Source organism: Polyodon spathula, chromosome 3 (assembly GCF_017654505.1).
Source record: "Polyodon spathula isolate WHYD16114869_AA chromosome 3, ASM1765450v1, whole genome shotgun sequence".
In the NCBI taxonomy this organism is placed as follows: Eukaryota; Metazoa; Chordata; class Actinopteri; order Acipenseriformes; family Polyodontidae; genus Polyodon; species Polyodon spathula.
The window spans coordinates 38590681-38606305 of record NC_054536.1 but is presented as its reverse complement, the minus strand read 5'-3'; the positions used below and the strand labels follow the sequence as shown (position 1 = coordinate 38606305).

The 15625-nt window shown below is 35.9% G+C and overlaps 1 protein-coding gene across 1 annotated transcript; it reads right to left on the bottom strand.

Moving 5' to 3' along the window:
* Positions 1–1813: 1813 nt before the first annotated feature.
* Positions 1814–14849, bottom strand: uba5 (ubiquitin-like modifier activating enzyme 5). The gene is made up of 12 exons (XM_041245211.1): positions 14427–14849; positions 13615–13660; positions 13441–13530; positions 12705–12814; positions 11413–11499; positions 9012–9096; positions 8538–8642; positions 4215–4342; positions 3954–4089; positions 3292–3370; positions 3082–3188; positions 1814–2872 (listed from the first exon to the last, which is right to left on the bottom strand). The coding sequence occupies exons 1-12, from the start codon at positions 14714–14716 to the stop codon at positions 2789–2791; spliced, it is 1347 nt and encodes a 448-aa protein (XP_041101145.1). The 5' UTR covers positions 14717–14849; the 3' UTR covers positions 1814–2788.
* Between the last annotated feature and the right edge of the window lie 776 nt (positions 14850–15625).

Sequence of the window (15625 nt, the reverse complement as noted above, 5' to 3'; positions counted from 1 at the left end):
ACATGCAGTGCTCTACAAGAGGAAGGCGAGGCAGCTGTGAGTCAGGGTATATAAAGGAAGTCAGGAGACAGAATCAGGGGAATATACACTACATTTATATTTTTACATGTATCTACAAAACTGATGAGAGTCCCAGAATCTGGGGATATATAGATAAATCTTTTAGCCTGTCCATCCATTCCTATGTAATTTAGACCTAATGCTTTATATATTGGCTTCATACTTAGTACACATAGATATTCAGTGATTCCCTAGATTCATAGTTTTCGTATAAGAAAACACCTTTCGTTACCATTTCTGTGCAAAACTACTCCCAAAGATGTGAAAGACTCATATCTCAGAAACCATTTGAAAAAGTGATTTCATATTTTTAAGGTTGTATAAACCCTGCATGTGTAATATGGCTGTCATATTGAGGTCATGTTACATTTTATTGTAGTATAGACTACACTTTGATCTACTGCCATAATGTTTGGTACGCAGCTGTATTCTTTTAATTTCTGTTACATTACTTGTGTTGTCCTTTAAAAAAAAAAAAAAAAAAAAAACCCTTTGACTGTTGCATTAGTGTAACCTCTGGCCATATTAATACTCACAGTTGTATATAGCCCCTTTCACACTGGTGCTCCTACCCGGGTTCCGACATGGGCTCTGGCTACTGGGCTCACAACACCCCCCCCCGTAGTGTGAAACCATGTACTTGGGTCGTACCTGGCTTGAAGTGAGCCACCTCAGGTTGTAGGTCGACACACTTTGACCCAGGTTGAGCCACATTTCTATTGACTGAGACACACCATGAGCCAGATTGCAGCAGGGATGAAGATTTGCTCTAATCAACATTTGGGCCGATGATTCAATCCAGAGAAGCTTGGACAGACACGTCCACAAATGCTGCTCATGGGACATTGCTATGCGCGTTGTGTACTTGCTTCTGTTTCAGTGTGAAATTGCATAGCGGACCAGCCTGACGCCTGGTAGGGTCAGACCCGGGTAGAGCATGCCAGTTAAAATGGGCTTATGATTCTCTTATGGTAATGTACATTATTTTAAACCTTTGAACATTTCATGATACAGCTCTTTCACATTCCCATTAATTTATGTTTACAAACCATTCTATCTGAAATAATCATTTATAGTTTATCTATTTATGTAAATGTTATTATTGTTATTTTTTAGGGTAAACTGGACAAGGCAGCTGTTCCTCTGTATAAACTGGCAGAAGTCTTTTGGGCCTTAACACACAAGTGTGGCCACAGCTTTAGTAAACCTAGCTGTATTATACTGTCAGGTGGTAAGTTGTAGCTACATTTTGCCACATTAAAAGTACAACATATATGCAACATACAATTTAAAAAGTAGTGGATTTAAACTATGAGTAAAATAATTAGAAATGACTACTTTATCTACCTATGCTTTTAATATGTTGTTTAGAAAAATCAAAGCAGCTCTGAAGGTCTATGAGGAGAGCCTGGGTCACAGTCATCCCACTGGGAGAGATGCTCAAGAATCTAGCTGTGTTGAGGTGAGTGGTGCTGGGAAGGTGCAAAATGCAGTGCTCCCACTTTTATAACAATGTAGTTGAGAGGCAGAGTTACAGTATAGTTCTATATAGACATGTGTGAAGTAGCCACAGAAGAGCATGGCAAAGAGGATAGTAAGATTAGCACCTTGCGTCATGCGAAGTGCTATCAAAGCCCGGTTAACAGTTATAACCTACCTGGTTGCTTTTCAGTGTATTTATTTTGTATATTGAGTGACAACTCATACATTTTCACAGATAAACAACAAAGAAAACAAGACACTGGTCTTTTAAAATGTTTTAAATGCTCTTCAGGATTTATTAAATATAATCACTGGGATATATTTTGTCTCAAACAACATAATTAGTTTTATTTAAATATTTTAGTTACTCGACCCAAACCTTTACATACGATACATAATGCTGAAATGTTTAATGTTTTTTTTTTTTTTTTTTGTAACAGATTATAATTCATTTGCAGACAGGTGACTGATTTACATAATAGCTTTTAAAAGCCAGTATGCACGGAACTCTGGTTTCTTTATATTTTAAGTCTTTTTTTTAAATTATTTCTACCTTACTGGCAAAGGGGGAAGTAAATAATGTGTCAGCAACTTCCATACGGCGTACTACCAATTTTTTTTCTGCATAATTACTCCCTGGCCAAAATTCTGATATTATATACATTACAACATATGACCAAATTTAAATACAGTAAAACCTCAGTTACGAACAACAAACTTAGCGAACACCCCACTTTTAGCCAGCAATATGCAATGCTACCAGATAGGCACTCCTAAGTGGTGTGCTGGTCATGAAGGCAGAATTACTGTACCAACAAATGTATCCAGACTTCAAAGCAAGTACTGCATTTTTGTTTAAAAAAAAAAAAAAAAAGCACTATGTTAACCCACGTTTTCCTGGATGTTTAAATTTGTTATAATTTAAAATGTGAACTTAAATTTATTTCCATGTATAAAAACTTTTGAACCATAGCAATATGAGTATTACATTACTGTATCCATGTAGTATTCTTTAGATTGAAGGTATAGATAGCAGGTGTACACATTTATTAAAACTATTGAAAACTGATTTTCAGAGTTAGACATTCAGACTTAGGTACAGCCATCATTCCCAAAGTGTTCATAACTCTGAGGTTCTACTGTACATAGAAAGAAAACAGAATTTTAAGCGTTACTGATACAGTATTTGTTAAGAATAAAAACTGCAGCTGCTTTAAGACCTAATTAATTTTCTTCATATGAATATCTACATTTTTCTCATCTGTGCCATAAGTTCTTCAAGACTTTGCTCAGAGTCTGGAACTGTTTCATCACCACAGGCTGCTTCCACCTACAATAAAGAGCAGACATTCATTAAAACGCTTGATGCCACAGCAACTAAAACTTACGGTTCTCGGTATTCTCTCAAATGCATCACTACCTTAATACAGTTAATACGATACATAACTTCTCTAGAGCGGACAAGACTTTTCATAGAGTATAATAGGTTTTTATATAAAAGCTTTAACTAAAAGTCAACTAATAATGACATATGCAGACCTTTTCTGGAACAGTGTACGCCACAGTGATCCCTTCTGGTAAATCTGGCACGGGACCTGAAGCAGCTTTTAGTTCCTCATCTGTGACCTCTGAAACCAGCTCAATGCCTGTCCAACAAAATGAGTCTCAGATTTTTTAACCATTTTGTTTTGTAAATTGCATACATTTACCAGATATCTGAATTATTCTGCAAAATATTTTAGCCCTTACCCCAATCATTGTCTTCATGAAGCACTTGTTCCTCTTCTACCACCACCACCTCCTGTTTTGGTCGTGCTGCCTCTTTATTCTATGAGTGAATACAGTGGAGTAGCATTGCTTTTTAAAAATACATTTTCTAAGCCTAGGATTTATTGTCATATATTCTTGGGGGCAGGGGAGCGGGAGGTAATGTCATTTTTTTTTCTTTTTGCAATTAAAACACACTCTTTTACATGGTTAATGAAATCAGGTCACATTTCCCCTAATCCTCTAATGTTCTTTAAATGGTGCCTTACATTGTTTTAATGCATCCATACCTTATTAAAATTAGTTCTTGAGTTCTTAAGTCAATGCTGACCATTTAATGTTTATATTGCTTCTATACAAAGTTATTAGATTTACCTGCTTTTACATCAGGTATAAGTTCAAGGTACACAACCATCTACTTTCAATACATTTATCAAATGATCAGCCTTAGTAAAAAATCTAAAATAGATATCTGGTTTCATGTACTCTGATTAGCATATATTATTCTATTAAAGTAATTTAATGTAGTTCAAGATTAGTGCTAATCTGGGAAATGAAACCAGCTGAATAGAAGTTAGTACTGTAAACATACTAATTAATATTTAGCCACAATATCCTAAATAATAAAAATACAGACTGCTTACTTTGTATTCCTCTTGCTGTTTTCTGCAGTGTCTGTCATCACACTGGGTGTTGGGTTTCATGACCATTGTGGGGAAGAAATCCTGCATTGCATTGTAACCCAAATAATAACTCACTGTACCAAAACCTAAAAGATACCTGTGTAAGCCAACAAAATCATTATTTGCAAAGGAAATGACAACAAGATACAGTTATGTTTCCCCCTAAATACCTTATCTGGTCCGGCCAGCATAAGTGAGGTGAAAATACATTAATTCACTTACTTGAGAACATTTTGAACTAGGATTCCTGCAACTACTCCCATGGTGGTAGGCAAGCTGGCAGCACAAACTCCGTCTCGTTTCAAGGTCTTCTCATCTATGTTGGAAGCCACCACAAGAGGAGGAGCACACTGTAAGAAATTAGGTAATCCAATTCACTGTACAGGCACTTCCAAAATACTCAATGTATAGCACTTTAAAGTAGGACTGTTACGAAAGTATAGGGTCAGTTTAGTGCAGTTTTGTTACTGTTAGTATAAGCCTCTGAGGAAAAGTTAAATAAAAAAAAAGTTAAATTATGTCTATACGGTAAAAAAGAACACTTAACTGGGTTTGCGGCTAAAGTGGAATTTGAAATATGAATCTGTATTACACCAGACTGTCACTTTAAAGAACTAATTGGTAGAGGTAAAAAAATGCAGCTTTAAATTTACTGTAATGTTGTTTAATTCTTGGTTGCTTATGTGTCATTTGTTTCAATGTTACATACTGGTAACATTTTACTCTCTCAGGTTTTAGCCACACATAGCTCTATCGTGTGAAATCAATATTTTTTTTGCAATTTGAGTCACCATTTCGGATTCAGACGTAAATGGGTTTGCAGAGTGAGTCAGCGAACTACAGAGCTCCAAGATGAGTAAAGGCCTCTACACACTGGATGTGATGCGATTTGTCCTGCGATAAAATGGTACTTTTGATGTGTCACTACCTTTCTTTCACACCTGTGGTGACAGGCACACACGTGATATACAGTCAATAAAAATGTATAATACATAATTGCTTTTCAGAATACTTATTTTAGTAAAGTTAAATGAATCATACACACCAGCTATATCCATTTCCCTGGAGATGAACTGCCAGATGTTCTCCCTCATTACCGTGTCTTTAGAATTTGTGTGTCCTTTATTGTACAGCTCCGGGTATTTTGATATTGCAAGAATTATCTTCCGCCACTGTTTACTGAAAAAGGCACTCAAGGGAAGCTGTTCCTCATTGGTCAGTTCCTCGTTTCAGTGTCTTCTCGTCGCATCGCAGGCAGTGTGAACGGCTTGTGTTTGATTTTTTGTTGTGGTGCGATCTGTCTACACATTTGCTTATCAGTGTGTAGAGGCCTTTAGCCTGTATTCTTTTCACAATTATCATGGATTTCATGATTTCCGTGAAAATTCTCACTTCTGAAAATAGATAAATACATATTTCTATCACTTAAATAAATACAGCAAATGCTCGTCTTATTGACACTACCTGTTACACTGCATTTATAAACTTGACAGCCGGTTTAGTTTGCTTCTGGTAAATGATTGAGCATAGAGCTGCAACATTTCTTTAAAATGTCTAACGAAAAAGACACCAGCTGCTCAAAGATTGTAAATATTTCTGCTAAAGATCGCTCTGTCCAGTACGAGGGCCATTTCATGTGTCTTGTTATTTTTACATTTACAGTGCCTATAGAAAGTCTACACCCCCTTGAACGTTTTTCACATTTTGTTGTGTCAGTGCCTCAGAGTTTCATGCATTTAAATTAGGCTTTTTTTCCCCCACTTATCTACATACCATACTCCACACTGTTAAGGGGAAAAAAGTTTTTATTGAGAAAAAAATTATGTATTAAAAATACAAAACTGAAAGATCATATTTGGATAAGTCTCCACCCCTGAGTTAATACTTGGTGGAAGCACCTTTGGCAGCAATTACAGCTGTGAGTCTGTTGGGATACTTCTCTACCAACTTTGGTCAAATACTGCCAAATCTAGGTGTGCATGCTTCTTTACAAAACTGTTCAAGTTCTGTCAAGTTCCTTGGGGAGTGTTGACGGACAGCAATCTTTAAGTCATGCCACTAACTTTCAATTGGATTTAGGTCGGGGCTCTGTCTGGGCCACTCAAGGACATTTCTGTTTTTGTTCCTTAGCCATTCCAGTGTAGCTTTGGCAGTGTGCTTTGATCTAGGCAGGGTCTTGGTGGTGCCATACCTGATCTGTGCCTTTCAGCAACTTTGTCCCAGAGTTCGTTTGAAAGCACCTTGGCACTTATGGTTGAGTCTTTACTTTGAAATGCATTGCCCAGCAGAGGGAACCTACAGGAACTGAATTTATCCTGAAATCATGAGAATCACTACAATTTAACACAGGTGAAGGCCAGTTAACTTGGTGTGTGATTTTGAAGGCAATTAGTTATACCTGAGCTAATTTAGGATTGCTATTACAAGGGGGATGAACACTTATCCAACCAAGCTATTTCAGTTTTTATTTTTAATTAATTTGCTACAAATTTCTAGAATATTTTTTTCACTTGGAAGTTGTGGGGTAGGATGTGTAGATAAATGAAAAAAAAAAAACTAAAGCATTTTAATTTCAGGCTATAAGGTAACAAAAGGTGAGTATTTTGAAAGGGGGAGTAGACTTTCTATAGGCACTATTTGTGTTTTTATTTTGTTTGATAATTCATGGATGGTGAAAATAGAATGTCTTTAAAAAGGTGGACAAAAATCTAAATATTGAACAATTTTGCATTTAGTGTTTTTCAGGTAAGCATTTAAATATTTAGCAACATTTGTTATATAATAATCTAGAAAACATGATCAAAATTGAATGTGAAGCTATTGTGTGTGCTTTAATACACACGTTTAATCGTGAAATATCACTAGACTGAAATACGCATTTTTTTTATTTTTATTTTTTACAGTGAAATAAATACATCCTTAGATATGAGGTCAAAATGCCCTGACATTTAACTCTTTCCAATGACACCTCAACAATACACTGAACTACCAGGACTGTGATAGATAAAATGCCAAATTGAATTAATTTACACACATTCTTCTATTAGTACACTTTTCATCCTCAATGTTAACGAGCTACAAGTTCTGACAAAAGCTCTCAAACGTGTATTCGACTTCCCAAAGTGAGCTTACATTTAAAAAGCTCTCATACAGTGACTAAAAGTGAATGTTAATACTTCCCTTTGAGCTTTAGAAAAGTGTCAGTTATATGAGAACAAAAACAAAACAGGAATCGAGGCATGAATTGAGCATAACATACAGTACACTCAGCTGCATCAGTCAACTGAGTTGATAAAATTAAATGTAGGTATTTACATTACTTGTGCATCTGTTGATTCGTCAGTTTGTTTTCTTTTTACAAAATGTGTCGGAACATAGTTGATGCGTAATACGTAGCTACAGTTTACTGCAAAGATGGCTAAACGTTCTGTATTATATTTCTTAGCAGACATCCTTATCCAGGGCGACTTACAATTGTTACAAGATATCACATTATTTTTACATACAATTACCCATTTATACGTTTGAGTTTTTACTGGAGCAATCTAGGTAGAGTACCTTGCTTAAGGGTACAGCAGCAGTGTTCCTCAACCCTCCAGTTAGGAGTCCTAACAACTACTCCACATTGCTGCCTGTTTAGGTAGTTAGATAGCTAATTGCAAATGTAAAAAATAACTAAAGAGCAGCTGTACAATCTGGTTGCTTGCATGCCTTGCAATGAAAGAAAAGTTCCTGTATGTATGCTGCCGACGTGCTGTAATTTCAATACTATAGTATCGAAGACATAAGAGCTCATATTTCAGCCGTCCAATCACCAATCTTTTTTTTTTTCTCATAACCATGACAACGGTACTGGGGTGGGTGGGACGGACATATATTTCTGAACCACGAGGATGAGCTAGACTTGCCGCAGCAGATTACGTTCTGATACGGTTTGGTATGAAATGTTTTTAATTGTCAATCGCTCCATAACTGGGTGGGCCCATGAGCAAAATGGATGTGCCGAGGCCCCTCAGGCCCAAGCATGGCACCGCCTCTGGTTTATGCTTCACCCTTTGTAGCTTCAAATTTTTCTTATTCTTACTGCGATTGGCTGCAAAGACAACAGAGCTAGCCAGAGATTGGATAATGTTTGTTGGTTGTTTTTTCTTATGTACAGTTTCATAGTAACAATACATTATATTCTGGGAAATGTAGTTGTTTGTGGATGTTTTAGGGGCGGCAGGAGGGGAGACAGACAAGCTGTACAGCAAAATTGCTGAGTATTTTTACGCATTCAATTTGAATTTATTGTATATTTCTCTTTTTAATGCAAAAACCCGGCAGGTACGCAGTTTACCTAGACCACTGCCTGCAGTCCTCCTTTTCAGATACCCTTGTCATATAGGCAATGCTTTTTGTTTCAGCCTACAAGCACTACTTGAAATGGTGGATGTTGGACAAGATATTTCAATAAATTTATCAAAACCAGTTTGCCTGAAATTAACACATTTGCAAAACCATTCAAACAAACAATATTGTACAAATAAATGTTTTAGAACATACTGCAAAACAGGCAGTCTCTCCAGGAATGATGAGTTGAATGTGTCCCGAAACAGCATTTTCACTGACGCCAGATTCCATCCATATCTGACCAATTTCATTACATGCCTGAAAAGGATCAAATTGACCACTGATGATTTCTACATCACCAGGACATGAAAATGGTACAAGACAACTTGCTCTCAAATAGCTCAATTTCAATGGTTAAAAACTGCAATACACAGATCACACACTACATTAGGATCACCCACTTCAAAATAAACAGATCGTGAAGCAATATTATTCTAAATAACTGCTCCAAGCAGCGTCACCAGAGATTTACATAATGGCACATGTGAAAATCTATCCGGTATTGTGGTTCACTAGTACACTTTGCATGATGTAATTTTTAAATGTTCTAATTCACGTCTAGATGTTTTATTAAATGATCTTCATTTCAGCCTTGTTTATGGAAATGCAATGTAATACAGCACTTACAGTGTTGACTGCCATACGCGCTTCAAAGTTGTCCACACAGCTCAAAACAAGGTCAACAGGGTTCCCTTCTTCCAGCCCCCCATTACTAAAGAGAAAAACATGACATGATAAAAACAGTACATCAATCGCACAGTATCGAAAAAGTTTAACATATTAGTATGAAATCAAGTTTATTATAGTCTCCTAAAAATATCTTAGGAGGCTGGAATGTATGATAAAAGTTTGGTGATCAAGGCAATTATTGTGTTCACCATGTAGTGTGACAGACACAAGATCAGCACATAACGGACAAAACTTTAATTAGGACCCTGAAAATATATGAATAGGCCAGAACTGATCTTACTATGAGGGATTAGACCTTGTTTAAAAATGTAAGACAGTAGAACTCTGCATAACCGCAATAATTGGGACCGAGCCCTGTGCAGCTGTGAAAAAGTGGTTGATCAGTAACCTCCCAAAACACAATCTGTTAATATATAAAACTCCAAAACTAAAAAATATATTGGTAAATATATCATGATTGCCGTGCAAGGATAGTTCATTATAAAAAACGGGTAGTTGCGCCTCTGACAGCTCATTGCAAGTGGGAGAAAACAAAGCAGCGAATGAAAGAGCAGTGTTTTAATTAAGTATAACGTTCAATAACAGAAAACCATTAGACAAATGTATTGTGTCGTTTGCATGTAAACAAATGCAAACACTCTTTGTAAGAAAAAAAAATCTTACAGAATTTACTGTACAGTAGTTTATCAGTGTCTTTGTCATTAGAAAAAATGACTTTTCTGTAATTTACTGTGCAAGTAAATGAATGTAAACAATTTTTATAACAAAACTCACAGGATTTACTGAATTTTACAGTATAGTATAAATTTTTGCCGCTAGAAAGAACAATGTTTTGTGTCACTTACTGCGAATGTAAACAAATACAAAAAGCATACAAGAGCTCCAGTTCTACGATTGATACTGTGTCACGCACACTATGAAACTTACACCCCCTAATTATCTTGACTTTGGATGGTCCACCGCTGTCTGCATCCCTGTAAAATGCACACAGCTTATTCTTCAATTTCTTGTTGCTGTAGATTGTGAGGATGCCCACACTGTATTAATAGGCCAGTTTTGTTGCTTGTTCTCCCTTTAAGACACTGTATTATATTTAGCTTTGTATCAACAGAGAGAACCATTGGTTTTCTCTTGCATCCCACTCCATTGCTTTATGTACACTTTTCACGTTGTTGCGAGAACGGTAAAACCGTGCAACGAGTGGTTGCCATACAGAAAGAAAACCATGCGTGAACCTTGCGATTGACTGGACATGCGGTTCTTCAGAGCTCTACTGTATAGAAATTAGCAAGTGTAATACGGGCCATTCAATGACATATTAGTTCAGTATGGGCCATTCAATGACATATTAGTTCAGTATGGGCCATTCAATGACATTGTTTTTAGGTCTCCCTCCAATACAGTTCATAGATATATTGCCTGATAGAGAGCAAGGTGGAAAGTCTGACTACAACATTATCATTTGAGTACATAAATGTATTGAAAAACACTGATTTACCATTAATACTGTATCATTATGTTACAGGGATGTTCAATTTTTGAAAAAAACTTCTTGTCTAAGGGACTACTTGACCCCTCCCCGTCACACAAAACACACACAAAAAAGTAGAATATAACTTGTAGGATTTTGGTTTTATTTAACAGTGAACACAATCAATCAATTTGTGATTAACAGGGCGGATCTAGCTTTGTAGCTTGAGTGGTTCACTAAATTCTTCAAGACACACAAAACACTCCCTGTGATCCCACCTCACCCCAACAAATGTATAACATACCTTAAGGAATAGACTTATAATTTTATAAATGACACAACATTATTCTTTCTAATCCATCAATACCTTAGTGACTATGATGTTTTTTTTTTTTTTAATTTACTAGAGTGCTGCACTTAAATATTAGGTTCATGTATAAAGAAATTTACAAAAAACTTAAATAATACCTTAACTTTAAAAGATTAATCTGTGCCTTGCCAGAGGCTCTCTTGGCAGCCATTTCTGTGTTTCTTTATAACCAATAGAAGATCAGCTTTTTCCACAGCTAGCCAATCAGATAGAGGCAGGACGTAAGCACTTTTTAAAATGTTTGGAGGTGCTTCCGCAATTCAGTTTTCAGAAACTTGCGTGGCTCTCTAGAAATATACTTGAAGTATTTTTCTAGCAATAGAATGAATATAGGAAAAATAAATAAACAAACAATATTTGTCCAACGGACAAAGTATAACAGCATAATTTGTTGTCCCTCACACAAATCTCGTGGTCCCGGGCGTCGGGTGATATGAATTGCACACCCCTGATGTTATATATCATTATTCATAGTAGTATTACATCAGAAAACTCACCTGATTCGATCCATGAAATGTGTAAAATTGTCCACTGTTGTAATGTTGTAGTTGTGCCTTTCAAACTTCACATCAGGATTAATGTTCCTAATAAAATGTGAAGTCATTAATACAAGCTAGTGGCTTAAATAGTATACAGAACTGTCATAGCTCAAGAACCTCTTAATTCCCATTGCACTCACACTGTCACATTTCTAATGTTTAAAGAGTTTTAAAACATAACTGCTGAACCAAAGTAGAGCTACATGCCATCATATTTTTATACTACAGTCAGCACTCGCACATCCGATCCTATAAAATTTTGACTTCAGTGGCGGTTAAACGCGTGTGATGCGTATTTGTATTGAATTTTGGTCCGTTCCAACCCTTGTCCTTTTTCAGGGAACACAAAAAAAAAAAAGATACAATGTCAAAAATATAGTTGAAGGGACTGTCTAAAATAAGTAGACCTCTATTTAGATGTACTGTAGTTGGTTTTGTTGGTACTGTATTATATTTTCAGCAGAAGTAGTATTTTAATTCAGATGTGATTCTGAAAATATCACTTACTAAAAGAGACAACACGTGGACTGAAATACAGTACATACTTCTAAATCCAGTACATATTGTAGCAGTATGTAAAATTCCCCATTAACAACCCAACAGCAAAATGAAATCAAAATGTTACCCACACAGAACAGCACAAAATGTAAAAAGTAATGAAATTTGCAAGAGTTTAAAAAAAAAAAAAAATCCAGAATTAAAACTGTATCCAAAGTCAATATTCAAAATTGCAGAATACAGTGCTCAAAAAGGCCCTAATGTCACAGTTCACTTGCAAATGAAAATGCACAAGAACTAAAGACATTACCATAGCTTGTCTCTTTTGCTTTATTTTTGCTGCACTTTCGCATTGTGAAAATGGAAGAAGTGCTGGGTAACTGCATAATGAAGACAGGCTGATTTGGCACATAGCCCCAAAAATAAACAAAAAAAAAACTTGGTCTGTGACGGACAAATGAGTACACTTTAACATTGAAGAGATGGGCTTTGTATCGGAAATCTGGTGACAGTCGGAAATCGCATTTGATTGGTAAGTGCATTAATTTGTTACATTTACATATTTTTATATATATATAATTGATTTTATTCTTAATACAACACCGGTAAAACATGACTGACGTGTATCTGGGTAACGGATATCCGAGTGCTAACTGTAATGTTTAATAGGCTTGCTGTTTAGCATGCTACATGACAGCTGGCCATTATAAACCCATACATGCAGGAAAGGATCCACTACCAAAGCACTTTACCTGAGAGTATGCTCTGCTGCCTCAACTTTGCTCATCCCAGCCTGGTGTGGCTGGAAGAAAAGCCTGTTCATGTTTGCCAGCTCCACCTTATCATAGTCAAACAGCAGCAGCTTAAATGGGGGAACACAAAATAAAATTACCACTGGCACCATGTCCTGTTTTCTACCTACTGGCTGCCGAAAATAATATGCATTTAAGGATATAATTATGATAAAACTTAAATGACATACATCCACCAAAACTAAGTGGTCATCTTCTCTTACATACTTACATTTCTGGCACGTTATTTTAAGTTAAATATGTGACACTGCAGCTACTGATCAATTGGCATTGTGTGTGGTATTAACTATTAACCATGTATTTACGGGTGTACCCAGCGTTTAAATCCAATATTTCCAATCACTGTAGGCAGATAGCTAATTGATACACAGTTAGCATTTTAAGTTTTACTGTAACAGCCACAAGAAGGGAGGAGAAATGTGTTTTTTTTTTTTTTTTAAATAAAAATAAAATCACAATAATTACAAATATTTAATGAACAATATTTGTGTCAATCAAGTCTTATTTCTCGTAGTTGGCAAGTTATTTGTAAACTATCACTCACTGTAATGACAGCTTAATTTACATATTTTTACTGCAAGGCAAAGATTGGAAATCAAATTATGAGAAAAAGCTACAAGCTATTTATTCTCATTCAAAACAATTTACAAATTACAAAATCAAAAAGTTTCATTACCTTACCAATGCCACATCTTGTCAGCATTTCTGCAGTTACACTTCCAACTCCCCCAACACCAACGACTGCCACAGCAAATGTGCGAATTTTCTGTCAAAATAAACACATTAAATTTTACAAATACGAAAAATAAATTCTTACACAGTAGATTGCATGCATAAAATGTGCAATTACCTCATAATCTTGTACAATTCCCATTCGTTTCAACGCCATTAGTCGGCTAAAAAACAAAACAGAGCTTATTATTATTATTATTTGTATTATTTGTATTCTTTACTAGTTAAAACACCTGTGATAGACGTTTACATGTATGTTTCACTGCTTGTTTTGTATTATAGCCTATATGAACAACTTCCAAAAACTGTGGTAGCATCTGACAAGAACCCATTCTCGTGGAGTTTTTGTTCGTTTTTCTAGAGATCACCAGCCCAGGACATTCATAGAATGGAATGCGGGGGAGTTCATTTTACTTTTTATTTCTGTGACCAGCCATCGCTGCATCATTATTTACTGACGTGACGATTCATCTATGAGCCGTACCATAACCATATGGCTGCTGTCACTGGATTTGTACGAGTCATCGTATACAACTGAGGTTTTCATCTTTTTTCCTGTATAATTGAAACTGTGTTATTGAATATGGATGTATAAATAGCCTATATTTTCAAACACATTCTCTACTCGAGGGTAACCAACTACAAGGAAAACTGCTGGGAACGCACATAAAAACACAAATTCAAATATAGGTTTAAAATGTATTTAGGACACGTTTAAGAGTTAATGCTAAATAATTAAATTGTACAAATGTTATTGATAAAACAAATGTGCATCTGTGTTGTTGTGGTCTAGTACTGCTTCTTCTGAATACCCAGTGTGTCAGGATTAACTGTAATCGAAATAATGCATAAAGAGACCGGTCCACACATCAAGGTGTGTGAATTGGGCCTTGTGAGCACTAACAATGTCTAACGATTTATCTGTCTTACCTGTACGGATTGGTATCCACCACCTCTGCGCTCATTTTCTCAATCCTGGGTCTGTGAGGTGTCTGGTTGTCACCCGCGCTGACATCTTCCACGCTGCGACTCGGTTTACATTTAAGCAGCTCGTTTTCTAATTCCCTCACTCTTAACTTCAGCTCCTCCACAGTAGACATGTTTAGTATTACAATTATTATTATTATTCTTTTTATTATTACTGTATGTGTATCGCCCCTTGCCACAAAGCCTAAGCAGTAAGCTATCGACACGTCTACACTAACAATAACCAGTCGCATGGATTCACTGCCTCTACAGTCCACTCAACAACAAAACCCCAAGCTTTGGAGAAAAAAGTTCCTACCCTAAATTTAAGTGTACATAGCTATCCAACAATTGATGAGCACGATCATGACAAAAAAATGAAAGGTCTTTATTTTGTGCATTTCTACATTACTATTAACACTATGTGTGTTTATAAATTACATATTTGTTTTTATTCTGTATGTATCTTTAACTTCAAATATCCTTTTGTTGTTCCAGATAATGTGAATGGACCTACTCATATACTGTACTTTTGTGATTTGACAACTTTATTTGATAACCTATACAATACACATATATTCTTTACTAAACCAATGCTGTGCACAGTACTAATTTACTGGAACGGTAAATTATTGTTTTAAAAACAAATCGGAACAAAGACAGTACCTGCAATTATTATAAACTGTCAGTGTCATACTTCCATACTGGTACTACCTAGTTCAGTCAATAAGCAAAACATATTTGTAAAGTAGGCTACTAAAAATAGGTTAACCCACTTTTCCAAATAGTATGCTATATATTTACTTACAGTACGGTAGGTATAAACTGAAAGAGCTCTAATGTAACAACCAGATGAGGGCAGCAGGAGGCGCTCACCTGTAGTGTACAACAAAGAAGAGGTTATGCAATGTAAGGACTTTCCCCTTACGAAAGTAACCTATAGGTTTCTATAGACCTATTGGCCAAATGTCCCAATTCTCTATTGGCATAGGTTTCTATAGCCCCTAGGCCAAATGTCCCAATTGTGTAAATGAGAAGGATACTTTCAGTGGATCTACATTCTATACGGAGGAGATTAATTACTCTTTATGTATTTTTCTTTGCAGATCAGGGCAGTCCAATCCTACTTTTCTCATACATAAAGCAGAAAAAAGATATGTTCT